A 23,104-nucleotide genomic window follows, 5' to 3' on the forward strand; every position below is an offset into this window, starting at 1 on the left:
ACTGGGGCAATGGGGAGCAGAGAAAAGGGACCCTAACTGTTGGGGTTGCGGCCAGACAGGACATGTACGACGCCGGTGTCCTCAAGTTATCCAAGAACAATCACCTCAAGCCATGAGGTCGGGAAACGGTTCCCATCCACAGCAGTAGGGGGAAGTGCTGACTGTGGATCTACCATACCAAGGCAAGGCCAGTGGCAACGGCCACGACGGACTAGGCGACACAGGCTCCCCTCCTGCTCGCCACCGGTCCCCTTGCATAACCAGTATCAACCCTTACCTGAGTGTGCAGGTCTCCCACCCTCAGAAGCCAAGGATGAAACGTACGTCTGGCCAAAGCCATCTCGGCCTTCCCGAAAAGGCCCCCAGAGAATGAGCCAAGCCAGACGAACTCATGGAGATGAATTGTGGAAGCCACACAATAGCAGCTATTTCTTGCCAGGTCGCATCGGAGGTCAGCCCGTCCAGTTTCTCGTGGACACCGGATGCACCTCTAATCTGTTGGGACGACATGTCTTTGAGCGCTTACCCAAGGATGTCAAGAGCCAATTAGAGGTTCGAGAAGACTATGGGCGGATGGCAGATGGTACCCGGCTGCAGTTTCACGGACTCATCACTCTCCCAGTCAGAGTCAGGAGTCTGTCACTGTGTCTCTAGTGGTGTGTGCCCTGAAGGAAGATGCCATCCTGGGCATGCCCTTTTTGGTCGACCACCACTGTGAGATGAACTTTCAGCAACCCACGTTGGTGTTAAATGGGCAGAAATTGACTTGCACTGACAGAGAGGGTCGACCCCTGACAAGTGGAGTTCAAATAATGCGAGCCACAACGCTTCCCCTTTGAACCGAGGTCCTGGTTGCCGGACGTCTCACGTCCTCGTCCTATCAACCAGTCGGGTTAATCGAGGGAGTAAGAAACGGTTATATGGTGGCCGCCAGCCTACATCAACCTGGTGAGAAGGGGAGAGTGGCCATCCGCTGCATGAATCCTACCGACCATCCAGTCAGCGTGACGGCAGGGACGGTTGTGGGGCAACACACTGGAGTCGGGCCGGACAAAATAGGGGTCCCCTGGACAGCGAAAGAAGAGGCCGAGATTTCTAAGGAACCTCCCCCTTCTGCTTCCAACGTACCTCCCCATATGCTGGACTTGCTCCAACAGGCGGCGCCACATTGTTCGTCCCCTACCGAGCACCGAAGGATGGAAGACCTTTTGGTCCGTTATGCGGATGTGTTCAGCCAAGGAAGCGAGGACGTGGGGCGTACCACCCTGGTACAGCACGAAATCCCCCTCCTTTCAGAGGCACAACCCGTCCGTCAACACCCATATCGAGTAGGGCACGAGAAAGAAGCCGAAATCGAGCGACAGGTTTCGGCCCTGGAGAAACAGGGCATGATTGAGCCCGCTCACGGGGCCTGGAGTTCTCCGGTGGTCTTGGTGAGGAAGAAGGACGGGGCGTGGTGATTGTGTGTGGACTATAGAAAACTCAATAGTGTCACTCGCCAGGACGCCTACCCCCTCCCCCGAATTGATGAGAGTTTGGACGCCTTGTCCGGCAGCAGGTTTTTCAGTACCTTGGATACGATGAGCGGATATTGGCAGGTACCCCTCTCTGCCGAGGCCCAGGAACGGTCAGCGTTCGCCACACGCAGTGGGTTATGGAGATGGAAGGTGCTCCCCTTTGGACTGACCTCCGCCCCGGCTACCTTCCAGCGGCTAATGGAACGCGTCCTCCAAGGGCTACACTGGAAAACTTTGCTGTTGTACCTGGACGACATCATCGTCATGTCGGCAGACTTCTCTAGTCATGTAACTAGGCTGGCAGAGGTGTTGGAGCGACTGAGACAGGCCGGGTTAAAACTAAAGCCCTCTAAATGCAGTCTGTTCCAGACCCAAGTTAAGTACCTGGGCCACATAGTCAGCGACACTGGAGTGGCTACCGACCCTGAGAAGATTCAGACCATCAGTGGATGGGCAGCACCCCAGGATGTGACGCAGTTAAGATCATACTTGGGTACCACTGGGTACTATCACCGATACGTACCTGACTACGCCTCGATCGCCAAACCTCTCACCTTGTTGACAAGCGAGGGGGTCCCCTGGAAGTGGGAGGGAGAGGAACAGGAAGCTTTCCTTAAGCTCAAGTGGTCACTGACGCACGCTCCAGTACTGGCATATCCTGACCCCTCCTTACCCTACGTGCTCGATACCGATGCTAGTAACGTAGGAACCGGGGCTGTGCTATCCCAGGTCCAGCAAGGCAAGGAGCGACCTATAGCCTACTATAGCAAGACTCTCTCCTCCGCCGAACGCAATTACTGCGTGACTAGAAGAGAGTTGCTGGCAGTCGTGCTGGCTGTCCGACATTTCCGGCCCTACCTATATGGCAGAGAATTTACTATCCGGACAGACCATGCTTCCTTGGTTTGGTTGCACCGGAGGAAGGAACCCTCTTGCCAGGTGGCCCGGTGGCTGGAGAGCCTAGCCGAGCACAAGTATCGAATTATCCATCGAAAGGGCGTTAAGCACGGTAACGCCAATGGATTGAGTCGACGACAGTGCATCGACTGCCGGCAGTGTGCAGCCATTGAAAAGCGGGATCGGGGGCCAACTAGGTCACAGGTGTGTGACTCTCTAGTAACTCCAGGGACAAATGGAAAAACTACTGTACCAGTGGACCAAGTTCCAGTACAGCCACCAAGAGGTACAGGAGGACCCAGTCCCAGCGCCTGCCAGTTGGATGAGGACGAATGGCCTCGACTACCCAGCAGCGGACATACATCAGGGCCCGACCTCTCGACTCCCACACCAGCCAGCCCAGTTCCAGTACGGCTGCCATGCGGTGCGAGGTCACCGGGAGTGTTGGACGACCCCCTCAGAAAGCTTCAAAACCCTCGGTTACGGGCCGTCAAGATGACAGGTGAACCAGGACCCGTTGAAGAAACTGATGAAATCACGGTCCCGGAACTGTTGGTGGTGGTGCAGACTTTGCTAGATGAAGTACGGGCATTGCAACAGAGGCCCGCTACCGACCTAGGGATAATTTATCAGGCCGTCAGGAACCGGAAAAGAATAGAAGAGGCCGTGCTACAAGTAGGCAGCCCCGAGTTGCAGTGATTGGCCCGGATGTTCCACCAGCTCCAGCTTGACGAGTCAGGTGTATTGACCCTTCATCTCATCCAGAATGGACGAGAAAGGGTGGTGGTGGTATGCCCCCAAACGCTGAGACAGGAGATCCTGTGGAAAGCCCACGAACAAACACATTGCGGTGTGGAGAGGACCCTGAAACGCGTCCAACTGGATTGGTACTGGCCGGGCATGGCTGGAGATATCAGGAGGGCAGTTCTCTCTTGTGAAGTTTGCCAGCGGGCCAAGATGGGAAAGGGCCGGACCTCCGGGAACCGACAACGGCTGTACGCCGGGAGGCCATGGCAACGTCTAGCCGTAGACTTGGTGGGACCCCTACCTCAGACCCCTCGAGGAAATAGCTGGGTGTTGGTGCTCACTGACCATTTCACTCGGTGGTCAGATGCCTTAGCTATCCCCGACGCTACAGCCCCAACGGTAGCTCAGGTCTTGGACGAGAGAATATTCAGTTACTTCGGTCTGCCCGAAATTATCCACACCGACCAGGGGAGCCAATTCGAGTCCTCTTTATTTCAAGAGCTATGTGACTTGTGGGGAGTCGACAAATCTAGGACCACTCCGTACCACCCCGAAGGGAATGGTGTGGTTGAAAGAAATAATCGAGTACTAGGTGACTCCCTACGAGCCCTTCTACTGGGCAGAGGACAAGAGGATTGGGATCAGTTATTGCCACAAATCATGCGGACGCTGCGAGGTTTACCGCACTCCGCCACTAAGGAAACACCCAATTACTTGATGTTGGGTCGAAAGCTTCGTCTTCCTGACCAGTTGTTGTATGGAAACAGGCTGGAATCATTTACGAGCATACACGAGTATGTCCAGACTGTTCACGACCGGTTGATGCAAGCCCATACTCTCCTCCGAGATAGACAGAAGGAGATTGTATCAACCGATGTGAGAGAGCCTCCGCTATTCAATGAGGGTGACCTCGTATGGTTACTAAGCAAGCGGCGAAGAAAAGGGGAAAATCCAAAATTAGCGGCCAAGTATGTGGGACCCTATCGCGTACTAAGGAGTCACGAAAATCATACTTACGAAATAGAAAGATATGGCCAGCGATCCACTCAAGCTGAAGGAAGGTTAAGGCTCTGTCGTCCTAGTCCGGTGCAACAAGGACGAGCCCCAGCTGAAATCGAACCTGCCCGACGTCCTAACATGAGAGGTCACCCCCGGAGACGAGTATCACGAGAGAACGGTAATCCAGATGTCGTTATTCCAGAATCACTCCTGCCTAGTCGACTAATGGAGTTGCCAATACTACAATCGCCGGGAAGATTGGAATCACTTCGGTTTTCAGGCGAGGATTCCTCGGTCTCTCCAGGGGAACGCAACCCTAACTCGAGGGCTGGCCCCGACCCTGGCTGCGGATTGACGACCGAGGAAGCAAGAACCACGGGAAATGTAGGAGCTCAGGCTAGCACCGCCGGGACTGGAAACACCCCACGACCCCAACGAAACAGAAAGCCCCCTGCGTACTTAGCCGACTATGATACTAGCGCCGTCCAATCAGGAGAAGCCACCAGAGGTCAAGGTCAGAGGGCCGCCATATCGGACACCAGAGAGAGCGCGCTCATTGCTTGCTGTCAACTCGAAGCGTATACATCTGCACCTCCTCTAACCATGGAAGTAACGAAGGAAACAATAAAGAAGGCTTCTCCAATTATCGGAGCCTTGCCTCTACTACCCGAGTTAATAATTCCTCTGGAACTCCACCCAGCTCCTAACGAAACCCTAGACGATACGGAGCCCGACTCGGTGAAAGAGGATTCCTCCCCAAACTCTCACCTGCCGACCAAGTGGGTCTCTGAAGAAACGGCTAGGAAGATACTGAGGTTATGCCGGGAAGGTGGTACCAACTGCCCGTTGTGTCAGCAGCTATTGTCCACTCCCCGACGGCGCCGTATTCATATCGCGCAGCATTTCACTAGATTTTTTTGTAAATGTGGGAGGAATTCAACTTCCAGGGACACTATCTCTAAACACCAGTCCAGAATAAGGGATGTGGAGATACGAAAAGCCCACGGTGGAACGGGCATCAACATTTATGAGGTCGACCGCGCCAGTTACCCCGCGTGGAGCCAGAAGGTCCGACTGATTAACCCTCCGGCCTTCGAGAAACCCACACCCTATGGGCCGGTTAAGGCGAAGCCGCCTGTGAGAAGAGGACCCCAGGCGCCCTTTCCCTCTCCCCCGAAGAAAAAGCGGATAGGCCAGCGGTGTAGTCCGCTCAAAGTGGAAAGACCCATACCAGCTCCCAGGAAAATATTAACAACGGTCGGAAGCGTCCAGAGCCGACTGGGAGACATTCGACCCCGAGTCACGGTGGACGCCCTTCGGGAAGAGGCCTCTAATCTCAGACGGACGGCCCGTCACCTAGAAGAATTGGCAAACCGGATGTCGACCCCATAAAAGATGCGACCGAAGTCCGTGAAAGACATTGTTTATCCTTGGTATGCTTCAGTTAGTTTGTGTTTTCTCATATTATTTTATTTTTCTTTTCTTTTGGTTTGTTTTTATATAGCCGATGGTCGTCTATAGGGGCGGCGTGTGTGATGGAAACGTTATGTTGCCATTCCCTTTTTCTTTATATCATTTGGAGTTGTGCTCCCTTTTTCATTTGTGTAACCACGCCCCTAAAGGAGGCTGGCCTTTGCTACCTTATTTGCATAATTGAATGTATTTAAGGCAGAGCCTCGGCTCTTTTATGTTGTTCAAATATATGCATTGCATTCGGAACCATACTTCTTCTGTTACCTTGAGCGATAGCAGAACCACACTAAGCATATAGCTAACTCCAAAGACCTAGTCTATGGACTGTGCTGTGGTGATAAATTCATAGAAGCATCGTCGACCCCGTCGACCTCCGGTCGACCTTGTCGACCTGGTACAAAACCCACTCTGGGAGCTATCCCTTGTGCAAGGTGGTTGATGTTGACCGGTGGCGTAAGTCGACCTAGTCGCCTCCGCGTGTTGGTCACGGGCAACCCGCACACAGCCCCTGTGAAGGGTGAATGCAGACCGGTAGAATAAGCCGACCTAGTCGCCTCTACGTGTTGGTCGCAGGATCCAACACAATATAAATGAGAATAGAGAGAATGAGCAGCCAAATTCAGCTAAGAAGAGACGATATACCCCAAGCAAGTGGAAGAGAAATGAAATAAAAACAGCCAAGACTGCAGGTAATTTGATAACAATACATACAATGGCTATTTCAAAGCTTTCACCAACCTTTTTGAAACTAGCAATCTGCCTTGTCAGTGTGATGTGACTGTGAGTGTGAGTGTGATTCACTCATGGGCAAGCAAACAAGCTGACTCTAGTTCATCAATCATTCATTACAGCTTTATCTTAGTGAATAGAAGGATGGAACATATGCAGGCTATGATAATGAGCCCTAGAATAAAACATTTACTACTAATATCATTATATAATTCTGGATAAATTTTCCAATCAATCCTGCAGCTCCATGTGTCACTGTAACTGTCAGTGCACCTAGTGGAGTGCAGTGTCTGCTTTGTGATTTTTGTGTCAAGTTCATGCTGTTTATATTAATATTTGTGACCCCGGCCGTCAGAATGTACAATCGTGCGGTAATCGCATTGTTCACAATAGCGCGCTAAGCGGGCTTTGCGCTATTATAGGACTCACCGTCACTATTTTAGTAAACAGTGGTTTATAGCGCATTCAACCCTGCTCTTTCAGATGGTCTTGTTTATTTTTGTGTCTGACCAATCATAAAGCCAGAATTGCTATTTAACTATACCCTTATCCGTGGTTGCTATGGAATTTTTCATAACCCGAGATCATAAATATAGGCTCTAACTGCGGGTGCGCGCATGTATGTAGCTATTTCCTGTTTTAATGCTTCAGGCTAGAACAAAATAAAACCATCGCAAAATTACGGCTAGTTGATGCTAGATGAGTATTTCTACTTAGAATCTGAGTCAGCTGCCTCAGATCATAGTGAAAGCGATGATGAGGATTGTAATAATAGGGCAACCTTAGAAATACAGCTGCTTACGCAATATGTGGCTGCTAACGATAATGCGAATTAATTAATTCAAATTACAGAGAATAACGATCAGCCTATCACTGCTGATAACATTCCCATTCTAGCTGTTGACATCAAACTAATAAGTGGGTGCAAATGTAGGGAATTATGCGCTAGTTTTAAATGTATGTCATCTGAACAATTAACCCTCATCAGAACTGTGTATCAAGGATTACCGAAGGAAACATTGGATATGGTTGTGTTGGGACAAATTGCCACTAGCATAACAAACAAACCCCTCCAATACTCTACAATAAATCTTTGCACCGTACTCGTGATACACTGTGTGAGTGTTAAATTACATAAAAAGAGCTCTAGATTGAATGGTCACTTGATGAGTTGGGTGGATATTTCCGCATCCTGATGCCCTCTGTTGTCACTTTTCGTTGACCTTACCACGACCTTCTGTAGGCCTATAGGTGGACAATTCTGAATACACTTCCAACTCTTTGTCAAGTTGTTGGACTGTCATTATATGCAGTCATAGCGATATAGCTTGATAAGAAGTGTCCAGTTTGTAGCACACCCTTTTAATGAATATCTCCAGGACGGTGAGCTTTTAGCCACATATATTGTTAATCTTACCATGACCTTTGAGAGGTCAACCGTCAATCGAATTGGAATAAAAATGCAACGATCAGCTTTTTCAGGGTGTTATTGTAGAGAATGCCAGGTTTCATCAATATAGGTTGAGATTAAGTGGTTGGTTGCTATGGCATTTTGATTCGTAAACAAATACCATGATTTACAGTTCATGAATCACCAACTTTATCTTGCTTAAACTCAAAACAACAGTTTTAGTTCATCACGAGACCTTCTCTACTAAATCTTGCATAACCTGGGCATAAATAACCCGATTTGAAAATTTTAAATGCATTAAAATCCTCAGAATTTGCTGGATTTAAATCTTTAAATAACTCAAAAATGTGGTTTTAGCACGATTGTACATTCTGACTGCCTGGGTCACATTTCTTATATCTGTTCTAGGGAAGCAGCATGTATTTTATGGAGGCAGAGCGGTAGCTGAAAGAGTCCAGGTGCTGGTGCAGTGTCGCTGCAAGTGTAACACTAAGTTTTTGCCAGCTGAACTGTCTAAAATCCTTGAAGACTTCAATGCTTTACTAGATCACAATAAACAAAATATATATTTACGTGGCTGCATATCAGTGACACCTGATGCCCAGATTAGAAGAAGACCACGCAAAGATGACGCCAAAAAGCGCACTAGTTACATGTACTCTATCACATTACCAACACGTACAGAATATGTCTGCAAGTCAGCTTTTTGTGGCACACTTAGCATCAAAGAGTCACGGTTGAAGAAAAAGGTTCTCGACTTTGCAGTAGACATCAAAGATGGACGTGGCAATCATGGAAACCATCCAAAGATTGCAGAAGATATTCGAGATAAGATAAGATCTCATATCAGGCAGTTTCCAGCACGTGAGAGTCATTATAGTCACTCAAAAAATGAGAATAAAAGCTACCTTGATGCCAAACTCAGCATTGCTGAAATGCACCGGCTATTTATACAAGATACGCCAGAGTGTAACGATGTCAAATACTGGCTGTACCACGATATATTTAACTTTGAGTTTAACATAGCATTCGGATATCCCCGCAGTGATATTTGTGACAAATGTGAAAAGTTCACCGCAGATATTAAAGCTGCCAAGGCGGGTGGGGAGCCTGGGAAAGCTAGAGAGCTGACGGCGCAACACGAGCTCCACATTCGAAAGGCAGATGTCTTCAATGTCCAAATGAAAGAAGATTCGGAAGCAGCGAAACTGGCTGGAAATACAGATGTGATATGTATGGACTATGAAAAGAACTTACCACTCCCATTAACTGGAATTGGCCAAGAATATTACAAGCGGCAGCTATGGATACACAACCTATGTATACACAGCATGGTTACCGATCAGCCCTACATGCACTTATATGCGGAACATTATGCTGGGAAGGGCCCTAATTTGACGTAATGTATTTTCAATCCTTGACGATTACATATCTAAGCTTCCGGACAATATTACTAAGCTGACCATCTTTGCTGACAACTGCTTCTCGCAAAATAAGAACAGGTTAGTATACGTCATGACAGTGTTAGTTACACATATCTCATTTTAAAGCATTGTACTGTTATATTTCTAGTATGAGAATGATAGGCTTATGCATGTGTTCTATTTTTTCAGATACATCTACCCCTATCTCTGTGGCCTAGTCAACAAGGCTGGATGCACACTCAAGGAGATCGAAGTAAAGTACCCTCTACCAGGACATAGTCGTATGCCTTGTGACCGGTGAGTAGATGTTATTACTGGTTATGTGATTCTAAGTTCACGGTTATTACGAAAAAAAATATATTGCAATCTTGTAATCTTACACGTTCACCAACGTGAGGTGTTTATTATACAGAGAATTTGGCCGCATCGAGAAATGAAGAAAGAAAAAGGACCGTGTGACTTTATCGTCGGAGTGGGTCAACTTAATAAAGACGACAGACCAACAGAAACCATTCCGGATAGCCTTTGTTGAACACCCGTTGACAGATGATATGCTACCAGATGACACACCAGTTATAACTGTCATGAACTATAAAGATGCTTACGAGCCCGTTGTAAAAGCAGTAACTGGTATTGCGGCATTTCAGGGGGTTCGATTCCAACTTGGAAAGACGGTGACAAGCCGAACTGCCATGACAGCTGACTGTACCACTCCAGTTACCATCTTGAAAAGAGGAATGAAGATGGTGAATCTCACTAACCCTACCAATCTTTGCCAGGCCTACCCACCAGGAAACTTCCTCGCGATCAAAGAGGCTAAATAAAACGATGTGAAGGCGCTTCTCGCCCACGCACATCTAGATGCGAGAGTCACTTTTTATGACAAACTTAAACGATACAGTGCTGCCATTGCAGATCTAGATGATGATAGGGAGTAGAGCGCAGAACTTTTACTTTATTACATAGTTTCGTTTTATTATTTTAGTCACATTATACTCTCCAGGTCACCCCTTTTAGTATTAATTATCTCAATATTTTAGTCTCATATTCCAGTCATGTATCATATTATCATAATATAACCTCACTATATATTCTGATCATATATTATATTGCACAGTCTCGTATTATGTCGGATACTAGTATTTTAGCGGATTGTATTAGGCCACAGCGATATGTCGCGGTGCAAGAAGTACTCAAGTCCGGAATTTGAGTGAAAAGTACCTAAGTACATAATTAATTTTTTTGCTTACCCGCCTACCGCTTTTAAAAAAAACTTCGTAACTCATGTCAAATGCCAAGTTAACACAGTAGTCAAGGGAGGTGTGAAAGATGTTTCAAAAAAGCTATTAGTATGATTTACCATAAACTTTAAATCTTTAATGAGCTGCTGATGGAATTGGACATTTTGTGACTTAGCACTTTTAGCGCTAGGCTCTTCAATTGCTATGTCCGCGTTCAAGACCAATTCTTTTCACCCGGACAATTGTTTGCATTGCTATTTTCGCAGGAAGTGTCTTAACTCTCCATTCACTCATACAAAGACAGAACTATATCTCATTTTTACATTTGTACCTACATGTATCATCGTATTCAAAATTTTGATGAATAGCTTCTGGCGGAACAAGATCCTTTTTGATACACGCCCACAGTTCTATTCACAAATTGATATTATTAATTCAACATATTCAGGAGTTTTATATGTTTTCTCAGTTTGTATTAATTGTATCATTACCTAATCATATTTTATTGTAATCGTAGCAAAACAAAGTCAATTTAGCTATTACTTGCTACTTACTTCACATTTACATCTAGGCCTAAACCCGTTTATAGTCGTTTTATATTTTTTTAATTTATTTTACTCGCACAAAACATTTTCCTCATGATAAGAAGTTTGAAAGTTACAGTTGTTTAACAAAGTTTGAAAACCTTCACAGTTATTTTTATTTTCTCTCTCAATTTATTTCAACTACACAAAACACTTTCTCATGATATGACATTTCAACGTTACAATGGCAAATGTCATTATATGTTAAATACAAATAAATTTTCTGTCTAAAAACTTTTTATTCCTAAGGCAATGCCAGGAATTCAGCGCGTAATACATAAAGAAACAAAAATTAACATTTTTGAAAAAACATATTTGCATTGTTTGCTTGGCCAGTTGCTTTTGATTGTCGCTTGTTCATCTGACTGTTCAATAAATTTCACAGAATCTCAACTCTTCTTCTGCGCTGCTGAATCAGTCGATATTTAGCCTCAAAGTTCCATCGTAAATGTTAATCAACTTTTAAAATACGTTGAAGTATCAAAACAGCGTTAAACAAGGTACTTCCATTAGCCTGATACAGTTATTATTTATGTCTATAGTTTTGCTTTCAAAGATTTAATGAAAAACTGGAAATCGTTGGAGCTATAAAATAGACTTCAATACAAACAGCACCAACAAAATAATTTATTGTTGTTGATGTAACCGAGTCATTAATAGTAGCATTTTATGGACAGTATCTGCCTGATCACTTATGGATTTGTGAAATAAAACAATGTCTAAATGGTGCTTTAATAGAGGTGATGTTCAAATAGAGGTGATGTTCTAATAGAGGTGGTGTTCGAATAGAGGTTTTACGAAAAGTTTCTTTAGGCAGCATACTCATACTCATACCTTAATTAGACAAACACGCGATGATATTTTCCCCATTTTAACAATGCATTATCAATGCAACTTAAAAACAATTTGCATATGATTTCTTCATTTTGAATATGTAACAAGGACAATATGTTGATGTTCAAGTGTCCAGTGTACAGTACTGTAGTTTTTTCCAGGCACCCTAATATCTATTGTGTATTTGAATATGCAATAAGCATTCATTTATTTATATAAACTTAAGTGTTTGTCTGTCGCTTGTATGTTCAGTTGTAACAATAAAGTTATAGGAACAAACAAACTGATTTGCACTGGAATTGAACTGGAAACACAGGTTTTGCAGACTGGCGCGCTAACCATTACTCTACACAACCACCTTGCAGCACATAATTGTGGACATACTTATTACACCTGCGAACCTTTAATGTCAGTTGGTTAAATTACTCACACTTCATGCTTCAGCTAGCATACTTGAAATACTAAAAGTAAAATACATGCCCAAACTTACCCAAAATGCTACAAATATATGTGTATATAGCATAAACCTAATTGAACCTGTAGCACGCACAGGATAAACAAACATTTTCATTTAAAAGTTAAAATAGTAATTTTAATTCGTATATATTGAATAAGCTATTAGACTGAAATTAAACTTGCTGTAAAAAACTTTTTTATAATCCGTGAAACGCTAGGCATCATCTGGTTTAATCATAGCTTTGGTAAATTTGGAGTTATCCTCTACATGCCATTTTCACCAACATGTGCTCTACATGGTAAGTACTCGATGAAGACCCACAAACCAATCCAACAAAACATTTTGAACACACGTCGAATGTTTTTGTTATCAGACAAGTGTCGGACATTAAAATATCTGTACAGATCTTAAGCCAAGGTTTTTAATGATGTCGGGCATGCCATTAACCGTCATGCATGTCGTCATGTACAAAAATTATGGCAGATACTACCATTATTTTTGTAAAATTTTGAGAGAGAGACCTAACTAAAATCCGAACTCTTGCAGGAAATCCACAAGAAGCTCCAACACACTCACTCTTACTATTATAAAATGCATACTCACTCCTACTTTTATAAAATACACACTCTAGCTATTACTTGCTAATTATTTCACTATTATATCTTAGCACTTTTATAAGTGTTTTATTTTTTGTAATTTATTTGACCTGCACAAAATATTTTCTTCATGATATGAAGTTTGAAAGTTACAGTTGTTTGACAAAGTTTGGAAACTTTTTCAGTTGTTTTTATTTTCTCTGTTAACTTATTTCAACTACACAAAACACTTTTCTCATGATATGTAGTTTGAAAGTTCGAATGGCGCATGTTGTTATATGTTAAATACAAATCAAATCTTTTGTCGAAAGACTCTTTTATTACCCAGGCAACGCAGGGGGTACTACTAGTATTATTATAAAATGCACAGTCATTCTTACTATTATAAAATGCAGTCATTCTTATTATTCTAAAATGTACACTCACCCTTATTATTATAAAATGCACACTCACTCTTACTATTATAAAATGCACACTCACTCTTACTAGTATAAAAGGCACACTCACTCTTACTATTATAAAATGCTCAGTCACTCTTACTATTATAAAATGCACAATCACTCTTACTATTATAAAAGGCACACTCACTCTTACTACTATAAAAGGCACACTCACTCTTACTATTATAAAATGCACAGTCACTCTTACTATTATAAAATGCAGTCATTCTTATTATTCTAAAATGTACACTCACCCTTATTATTATAAAATGCATACTCACTCTTATTATTATAAATGTACACTCACTCTTATTATTATAAATGTACACTCACTCTTATTATTATAATATGCACACTCACTCTTACTATTATAAAAGGCACACTCACTCTTACTATTATAAAATGCACAGTCACTCTTACTATTATAAAATGCATATTCACTTTTATTATTACGAAATGCACACTCTCTCTTACTATTATAAAATGCAGACTCACTCTTACTATTATAAAATGCACACTCACTCTTACTATTATAAAATGCACACTCACTCGTACTATTATAAAATGCACACTCACTCTTACTACTATAAAATGCATACTCACTCTTACTATTATAAGATGCACACTCACTCTTACTATTATATAATGCCCACTCACTCTTACTATTATAAAATGTATTTAACTAAATGCAAAACTTACTCAAGCATGGTTTGAGCCTGAGTTCACGCTCTGCTCGCACAAACTCATACTTCACATCACCCTGGCCATTAATTAGAGACCTAAAAATATAGAGCCGAGATATAGACATTTCAAAACACTCAGCAACAGTACTTTAGGCTATTTCCAACAATGAAGGAACTTGGTAAAAACACTGAATATTATATGTTTATATGCAATAAGACTAGACACAATTATTCTAAATCTAAGAAAATCTAAGTGACATAAGGATGTGCATTAATTGTTAATGTGTAGACAACTCCCAGACACGAAGTTAACCTGCAGTACAATCTTGATACAAAATTTGCATCAGAACATGCCTAATACTAACACATGATCATAACACATCAAGATATCATAGTGTGTTCCCGCCCATAGGCATTTGTGCAGACAATTCCTAAGCTGAAACATACACGCATCGAATTTCTTCTTCCCTGACATTGGGAGCCACTTGAACATAACTTGGAGAACAGCGCATTGTTACAGACTCTCCCAAATTATAAGAATCTTCGCTTCTATCAAATTGGAGTGAACCAGCCTCAAGCCCAAATGTAGTAGCATAAGGACGACTGCATCTTCTTACCTCTGTACAAAAGCCAAAAATATTGTTTAAAGTTTTGGTTAATTCAAATGTGAAGTTTAATAAAGTTAATATGGAGTTAATAAGCTTTAATAAGTTACTAGCTCTACCAAGAAACTAATAATATAAACAGTGTATTGAGAAAACAGACTAGGTGAGTCTAAACAAATGCGGATGAGAGAGATGATTGAAAGAAACCAAGTGATAGAAATATGCGAAATGGCTAAATTGGGAGAAGTGACAGAAGAGACACGATTAATCACAAGAAAGTTATATTAAAAACCACCAAGTGAAAATATAATGGTTTAAAAATGAAAAGGGAGAGATATAAATTGTTGCAAGCACGAAAATGGGGAGTGTAGAACTTTACTAGTAAAAATATCTTTCTTTCAAAAAGAAGTCTATGTTAAATATGAGTACATATTAAAGTGTGGCATCATTCATCTTAAAGCACATCTTATATCATTGCTAATGTTGTTTTATGATTACCTCTATGCTACTTTGCTTGCTAAACCCTAAAACATTGTTTCAATTAAAAAGGTCAACCAATAGCAACGGTCACAGAATTAGTGCCGTGTGTGAACAGACAGATTTAGGGAGCAAGTCGACTCACTGCAGTCAGTTATTCTCAAAGAGTCTTCAGCTCGCATCCAAATAGTGCCTAGCGTTGCATCAGCACTGTAATGAAAAACATGCAACTTCTCACTCTCTACTATCTCTGTTTTTAATTTAGTGATAATACATGTAGATACAATATTATACCAGGTCATAACCTGCACATATTTGATTTTATCAAATACAGTAGATGCTCTTACACCATAAGTAATCGGTCCTAGGAACGTTTACATTATATGAAGTTTATGTTATAGGAAGTGAATGAAATGTAAATTGCTTGATCCATTTCAAGATCTTTTAGAGTTACTCCTATAGCCCTTTAGAATTCTTATTACTCAAATTGAATTTGAGAACTTAAAACTATATTGTATGGGATTTTTTGCGTAGTATGAAGCAAAAACTTTACATATATTCTTTATGTTGTTGGAACATCCATGACGAACATGCATGATTCCTTTCGTCTACTGTACGCTACTTTTATGAAATGAATCATGCATGATTCCTTTCATGCCATTCAAATCTCCAAAACAAAACATCACAAAGCCTGAAGCAAAGAGAAATGTGTCTAAATGGAGTTGAGCTAAAGGTAACATCATGAACACACAGACTCAGCCGAAGTTCACTTACACGCACGTAATCACTTCTGCACTGACTTTATAGTTTATCTGTGACAGTCCATCAGCGCAACTTATCTCCACCTGCTCTCCGACGAGATAGTAATCAAAAATTGGAGTTATGACATTGTTTGAAGTAAAACCGAGGGCTTCCAGGTCTATATCAGTACACTTTTTGATCACTAAAAACATAGCAATAGTGTAAAGCTATAACAAGTATTTTAATCAGTTAGCTCGAAGGATTATTTATCTCAATCTACCGCTGCCAAGACTGATGATCCATTATCATAACAGGTATTTACACCTAATTTACAGGGATTTACACCCGATTTACACTCAATTTGCAAGTAGTTACCATTATATATACCCACTAAATGCATTACCTGTCTACAAAAAACAGATTCACGCACACCAAAAGGTTGATTGAAGGTTGACTGTCATATTGTAAAACAACTCCAAATATGCAGTCTACTGAAATTGTTGCCCTGATCAGACGATTCAAACACATATGCAGTCATACATGTCAATAATGTTGGGGCGAACAATGGACATCTGCAACGAGTTTTACAACTAGTCTACAACGCATCAGTCTCCAACTACTCCAATTGGAGTTGTCCTGTTTTTGTACAGAGAACTGATAATGAAATTGACGTTGCTAAGCAAACTAAAGTTCTTCAAACTAGCAGTATTGAAAATTTTTTGAAGAAGTTCTACAAAATATTTTGCTATCGCTAGCATTTATTGAATGGAGACAAACACGATGATCTATATATATATAAGTATATATATATATATATATATATATATATATATATATATATATATATATATATATATATAAGTACAAAGACGGAAAAAGATCTTAGCAACAGTTTATGACTAAAAGTTTCATACTGCATGCAGTAATCATCAGATGCTAATGTGAAGTCTTTGACTTCACATTAGCATCTGATGATTACTGCATGCAGTATGAAACTTTTAGTCATAAACTGTTGCTAAGATCTTTTTCCGTCTTTGTACTTATACAGGCTCGGTGGACCACCTTGAGCACTATATCAGTGAAGTCTCAACCATTATCTGTATATATATATATATGTATATATCAGAACTTGAGGTAGATAAAATTAGAGAACAGTTCACCCAAGGAACCTCGACCAACGAGGAGTGCATATCAACACACACCATCACACATACACGATCTTGTGTTGACCCACAAGCTGAAGAAGACATGCACTTTGCCCTTGACCCAAGGGTGAAAGAGCTTGCGGAAAATATCATCAACAAGATGCCAACTGTTAATGATTATGGAAGCAGGGTACCATTACGGAGAATTAGCAAGACCATACCCAAAAAGCGGTTAGAAGACATTAACTTGACGACATCAACTAAATTGATCAGTGAGACTAATGCCTTAATCTACAGTACGGCAACCGTTATCTTGGAGGAGATGGGTATTAAGCCACTGCCAACATAGCTTCAAGAAAGAGACTACTCATAACACCACTGCAAATTGGCTGAAGAGGCTTAAAGAGAGCCACCAACAAACTGTGGCTCAGCAAGGACTCACCATCAGTGAAGTGGACAACAAGTGCAGAGTGCAGCGTATGAAGAACTGGGCAGCACCTGGCCATGACATGATTCAAGCCTTCTGGTTGAAGAAATTGACATCACTTCACACTAGAATGGCTAAGCAGATGGAATGCCTGAATAGAAGAAGGTGACCACCCGAAATGGCTGACCAAAGGACGAACTGTACTTCTGATGAAAGATCCAAAGCAGGGGCCGATTCCCAAGAACTATCGACCAATAACGTGCTTGCCCACCACCTGGAAACTGCTCTCAGGAATAGTTGCAGACAAACTGGAAGAGCACATGAGTCACTATATGACCAGTGCTCAGAAAGGAATTGGACGCAACACCCGAGGAGCCAAACATCAGTTACTGGTGGATCGGAGGGTCTGTCAAGACAGCAGGAGAAGGCATACCAATCTTGCTATGGCTTGGATTGACTAAAAAAAGAACTATGACTCAATTCTCCATAGTTGGATACTTGAGTGTCTCAGTATGTACAATGTTCACCCTGCTCTTGTGGCATTCATCAAGATGTCAATGACCATATGGAAGACGGAACTAGAGGCTAATGGCAAAAAGCTGGCGAGTGTCAAAATTAAGCGAGGCATCTATCAAGGTGACTCCTTATCACCGCTGCTCTTCTGCATATGCCTAAACCCTCTAAGCTATATGCTGGAGAAGACTCACTATGGGTACCAGTTTAAGAGTGGCACCAAGATGAGCCACCTCTTCTACATGGATGACATCAAGCTGTATGCTAACAAAGAAAGGGACTTTGATTCGCTAATACACCTCACTCAGGTATACAGCAAGGACATCAGAATGACCTTCGGTATTGAGAAATGTGGAAGGCTAATTTTTAAGAAAAACCATTCTATGCTCACATATGGCCTAAGAATGCCAAATGGTACCATCAAAGATATAAAAGAAGGGTACAAGTACTTGGAGATTATACAAAGCACGAACCACGAAGCCGAGGTACATCACAAAGCAATTACTGTCACGAAGCAATTACGTCACTAAGCAATTTCCTCATGATATGAAGTTTGAAGGTTACAGTTGTTTGACAAAGTTTGAAAACCTTTACAGTTGTTTTAATTTTCCCTTGAATTATTTTAACTACACAAAACACTTTTCTCATGATATGCAGTTTTAAAGTTAGAATGGCAAATATTGTTATATATTCAAAACAAATCACATTTCTTACCAAAGACCTTTAATTACCCGGGCAACGCCGGGTAGCACAATTAGTATTTATATATTTTAGTTTTTTGTGATGCTTACACATGTCAAAAGAGACTTCACGAAACACAGGTTTTGATTCACCACAAAATATTAATAATAAGCTCCTTACCACACTCGGGGGGCTGCGCTGACCACACTCCATAGTTGAAGAGAAAATAGTTGGTATGCATTTCTGTGGGGTCGGTATCATCAGGAATGATGGCGAGCTCAGCTGGGGCGCCACAGGTCACCCACGGGTAGTTGGTCGTAATCTCTAACGTACGGTTTAAACAAGGACCATCACCGGCTGAGTTGTCAAATATGAAGTAATGGTATGTATCGACAGGAAAAAATCTAGCTATGGTGTCTTTTGTGCGGTTTTCAGCGTATATAACTCTGATGGATTCTTCATGAAGCATTTCATGAGAGCTGCTAACAAATATAGCAGAATCGAAGGTGCTGCTCATAGATTTGCACACTGGGTCTACAAAAATATATGTAATTTAATTGTTCAATATATTAGAACACAGAAAAAGGATACCTCTATGAGTTACTGCAGCATGATGTAAGAGTGCTAATACAGTCACCCCTTTGACCTTCACATAAATCTTTTCTACATGCGGTGTATACAGAGAACCTTTTATGATATGAGAAATAATTTCCAACATTTGACATCCCGCATTTCTTTTTTAAAATGTCGCAATTTGGAAACAAAAGTAGAAAAACTGACGAAAAAAAAGACATAAAAATAATGACAATTATATAAATAAATAGATGTTAGACGTGACCTGCTGCAAGTTCCTTAGTCTGAAACAAAACTAAGCACTGCTGAGGCTCTACTTCCACTCATGGGTCGTTAAAATAAAGTAACAGTAAAACATTTTTACTGATTATGATGCAACCAACCTATTTTTTTCCTATAAATTCGGCCTGCATATACATTTAATTTTTTTTACATTGCTTTATATATTGCATTTGTTTTAATGCTGTATATAATATGTAATACTTGAAATGTTTAATGTAATGTTTTGGAAGTCTGAAACAAATTGAGCAAATATCATGTATTCTTGAAAGAATAGTTGCTTAAACACACAGTGATTCCGATATACAACGCAAACATCGAAATAAAATGACTGAAAAACTACGAGTAATAATGATAGTAATGATAATAGTACTAATAGCCATTGTGATAAAATAGCAATAATAATGTCTGTGCAATTTGTAATGTGATACCATCAAAACTGGTCTATGGCTGTGCTCATGATAATTAACATGGTAATGATAAAAACAATAGTAATAATTATGGTGACAAAAATAGTAACAACAATAATGATACTCCGACTCTAACCTTTTTAGAGACTATAGAATGCCCTGAGTGGATGACAACTTGAAAATGAACTTACATAAAGTCTTTGTACATTTCATCAGAAAGTATCAGTATTTTTTGCTATTGTTTTTTATGTTTGAGGCAATCTGGCAGCCAGGATGTTTATTGATTAAAATTGACAAACTTTATAACAGTTATAATGGTTTAGGATGATTTAGGGCATACGAAAAGACAATAAACGATCTGGAAGCTCTAACGAAGGCTGTCCAGATGTTCACAAATGATATCAGAACCCAATTAGGAGTAAGTAAGTAAATGAGAAAAAAATCTTTATTTTAAAAATTGCCAAATCCATCCGGCTGTGTGAAGGCACGGTTTGAGGTCGTAAAAAATGGGTGGCCCAACGTAGTAATATCTACGCCAGTTGACCAAATTAAACAGTGCTGAATAACTTCCTGTATAGTTATTACACCTGATAATCTGACACAGCACACTAGACTGCCAGAGTACTACAAGTAATAAAAGAGAAAAGAACGCAGAAGATCGAGGTGAAGGTGATGAGTATGTGAGCTTTATAGGCTGTGAAAGACACTGCAAGTGTGTGTGATTAGTCTTACAAATGGTATTATAGCAGCTAATAACCTCCAGTACAGTTATTTAGCTTATTTAGGACTAAAAATGATAGTATGTAACAGATTGCTTTTTCGGGTGAGCTAATATGTTCAGAAAAGTTTTCTCTTAGTAGCTCTAGGTAGATGGCAAAGAATCTATCGATTCTAGAACTGTTACCTAACAAATACTAATAGCAATAGTATTAATGATAACAGAATAACAATAGTTATCATTCTCAACCTAGCGGTGAGTGGCCATGATACCATAAAACTCAGCATATGGCTTTTTTTCAAAAACTAAAATAACAATAGTAAAAGATTATTGATAATTGTAGTAATAATAATAATCAGATTTGAACTACACCGCTAAGTAGTTGGTGTGAACACATTAAACAGTCAGTATTGGAAAACAAGAACACAAAAGGTCAATGCGATCTTTACATTAAAACTGATCAAAGCATGTGAGCTCGCAGACATGACAATATGGTGCAAGACAAAATGACTGATTATACCTAAAGGATTGACATTGTATGGTCTGAGAACGCAAGGCTTGAAAAAAATATAAGATGAAAAAATACTACGACTCATTAGGAGAAATTGGACAGCTTTAAAAATGTCTGTGCCTGTGGTGCCTGTTGTCATGGGTGCACATGGAGCCGTGGCATTATGTGGATTATGAAACTTGTGGATTATGTTCAGAAATATGTTTAGAAAAGTTTTACCTTAGTAGCTTTAGGTAGACGGCAAGGAAACTATTGATTCTATAGTTGTTACCTAACAAATACTAATAGCAATAGTATTAATGATAATATAATAACTATAATTACCATTCTCAACCCATCAGTGAGTGGCCATGATACCATAAAACTCAGCACATGGCTTTTTTCAAAAACTAAAATAAAAATAGTAAAATATTATTGATAATTATAGTAATAATATTAAGATTTGAACTACACCGCTAAAGAAACTAAAGGAAACTAAGGAAACTTAAAACAGCATAATAACAATAATAATCATTCTTAACCCATCGGTGAGTCGCCATGATACCATAAAGTTCAGCCTATGAATTTTTGCCAGAAACTAAAACAATAATAAGATGTCATTAAAAATAGTAGTAATAATAAGAATGTTTATAGTGATAATAAAATTTGAATTACATCGCTAAGTAGTTTGTGTGAACACATTAAACAGTCAGTAAAAAGATAAAAAGACAAAAATTCTATGAGATCTTTTCAATCTAACTGACCAAAATGTACGAGCTCGCAGACATGACAGTATGGTGTAAAACAGGATGATTGACTATACTTGAATGAAGGACATTGTAGAACCTGAGATTAAGAAAAAAAGATATAAGATCAAAAAGTGTTATGGTTCTGTAAGAGAAATAAGACAGCTTTAAATAACATCTGTGTCTGTAAAGCCGTGGAGAATTAGAAAAAGCGGTTGGGATGTCCGAGATAGAGAATAAGAAAGACGACATTTCTCGGTCATGCATGGAACATGGAGGAAGGTGCGCAAAATTTTAAATTGGAAGAACAGGCCAAATCCTAGGATACAATGTCGGCTAAAGATGAAGGAATCCAGGTGTACTAATAAGAGTGAGAGCAGACAATTACTTCTGCAAAATCAGAATATTATAGCAAGTTAGCATAGGATGAAAATTAATTTACAAATTATTAGCAGGACTTTAAATACATCCTTGGAAATTATCAATATTATTACTGTCAGTCAAAAGTACACAGAATGCTTGATCATTAGCTCGAGGAAAACAACAGGAAAACAACTTATCAACATAGACCAGCTATAACTAGTGCATACCAGGCCCACATTGGTCATGGAGTACAGTGAGGTCCCAGTAAAATTTGAGTGTCTGCCATCCCACTTCGTCCTCCTCGATGAACAGTGAGCAATAATTAGTGAATGATGTCAGAAACCTAGAGGCAGCTTTTCGCAACACTCCTTCAGCACAGAACATCTTAATAGCATGGCCGCTTGACCTGTTTACGAGATCTTCTTCTGGCGAAAGAATCGTATATGAGTCAAGATTGTCAGCAGGATTGAATTCACAATATGATGTAAAGGATTGTAAGACAGCCTGTTTTGCCAAAGACACTTTTTCTACAACAGTGTGTTCAGACTAGATCAGCAATGGCATGGTATAACAGCATGTTCAGACTAGGTCAACAGTAGTGTGTTACAATAGTACGTTCAGACTAGGTCAGCAGTAGTGTGGTACAACAGCTTGTTCAGACTAGGTAAGCAGTAGTGTGGTACAACAACATGTTCAAACTTGGTCAACAGTTGTGTGTTGCAATAGCATGTTCAGACTAGGTCAACAGAAGTCTGGTACAACAGCTTGTTCAGACAAGGTCAGCAGTAATGTGCTACAACAGCTTGTTCGGAGTAAGTCAGCAGTAGTGTTTTTACAACAACATGTTCAGACTAGGTCAGCACTGGTTTGGTGCAACAGCATGTTAACATTAGGTCAGCAGTAG

General features: G+C 40.8%; 1 protein-coding gene across 1 annotated transcript in view; it reads right to left on the reverse strand.

Annotated features, from left to right (window-relative positions):
* LOC137387995 (uncharacterized) overlaps positions 1 to 22,584 on the reverse strand; it is a 41,973-nt gene extending 19,389 nt beyond the window's left edge. The window contains exons 1-6 of the mRNA XM_068074512.1: positions 22,428 to 22,584; positions 18,802 to 19,155; positions 15,889 to 16,057; positions 15,260 to 15,324; positions 14,480 to 14,651; positions 14,049 to 14,128 (exon numbers count right to left, since the gene is read on the reverse strand). Of these exons, the coding sequence (XP_067930613.1) occupies positions 14,049 to 14,128; positions 14,480 to 14,651; positions 15,260 to 15,324; positions 15,889 to 16,057; positions 18,802 to 19,155; positions 22,428 to 22,584 (997 nt within the window). The remainder of the gene's footprint in view (positions 1 to 14,048; positions 14,129 to 14,479; positions 14,652 to 15,259; positions 15,325 to 15,888; positions 16,058 to 18,801; positions 19,156 to 22,427) is intronic.
* Positions 22,585 to 23,104: the final 520 nt, after the last annotated feature.

The sequence above is a fragment of the Watersipora subatra genome, chromosome 2 (assembly GCF_963576615.1).
Source record: "Watersipora subatra chromosome 2, tzWatSuba1.1, whole genome shotgun sequence".
NCBI classification, from domain to species: domain Eukaryota; kingdom Metazoa; phylum Bryozoa; class Gymnolaemata; order Cheilostomatida; family Watersiporidae; genus Watersipora; species Watersipora subatra.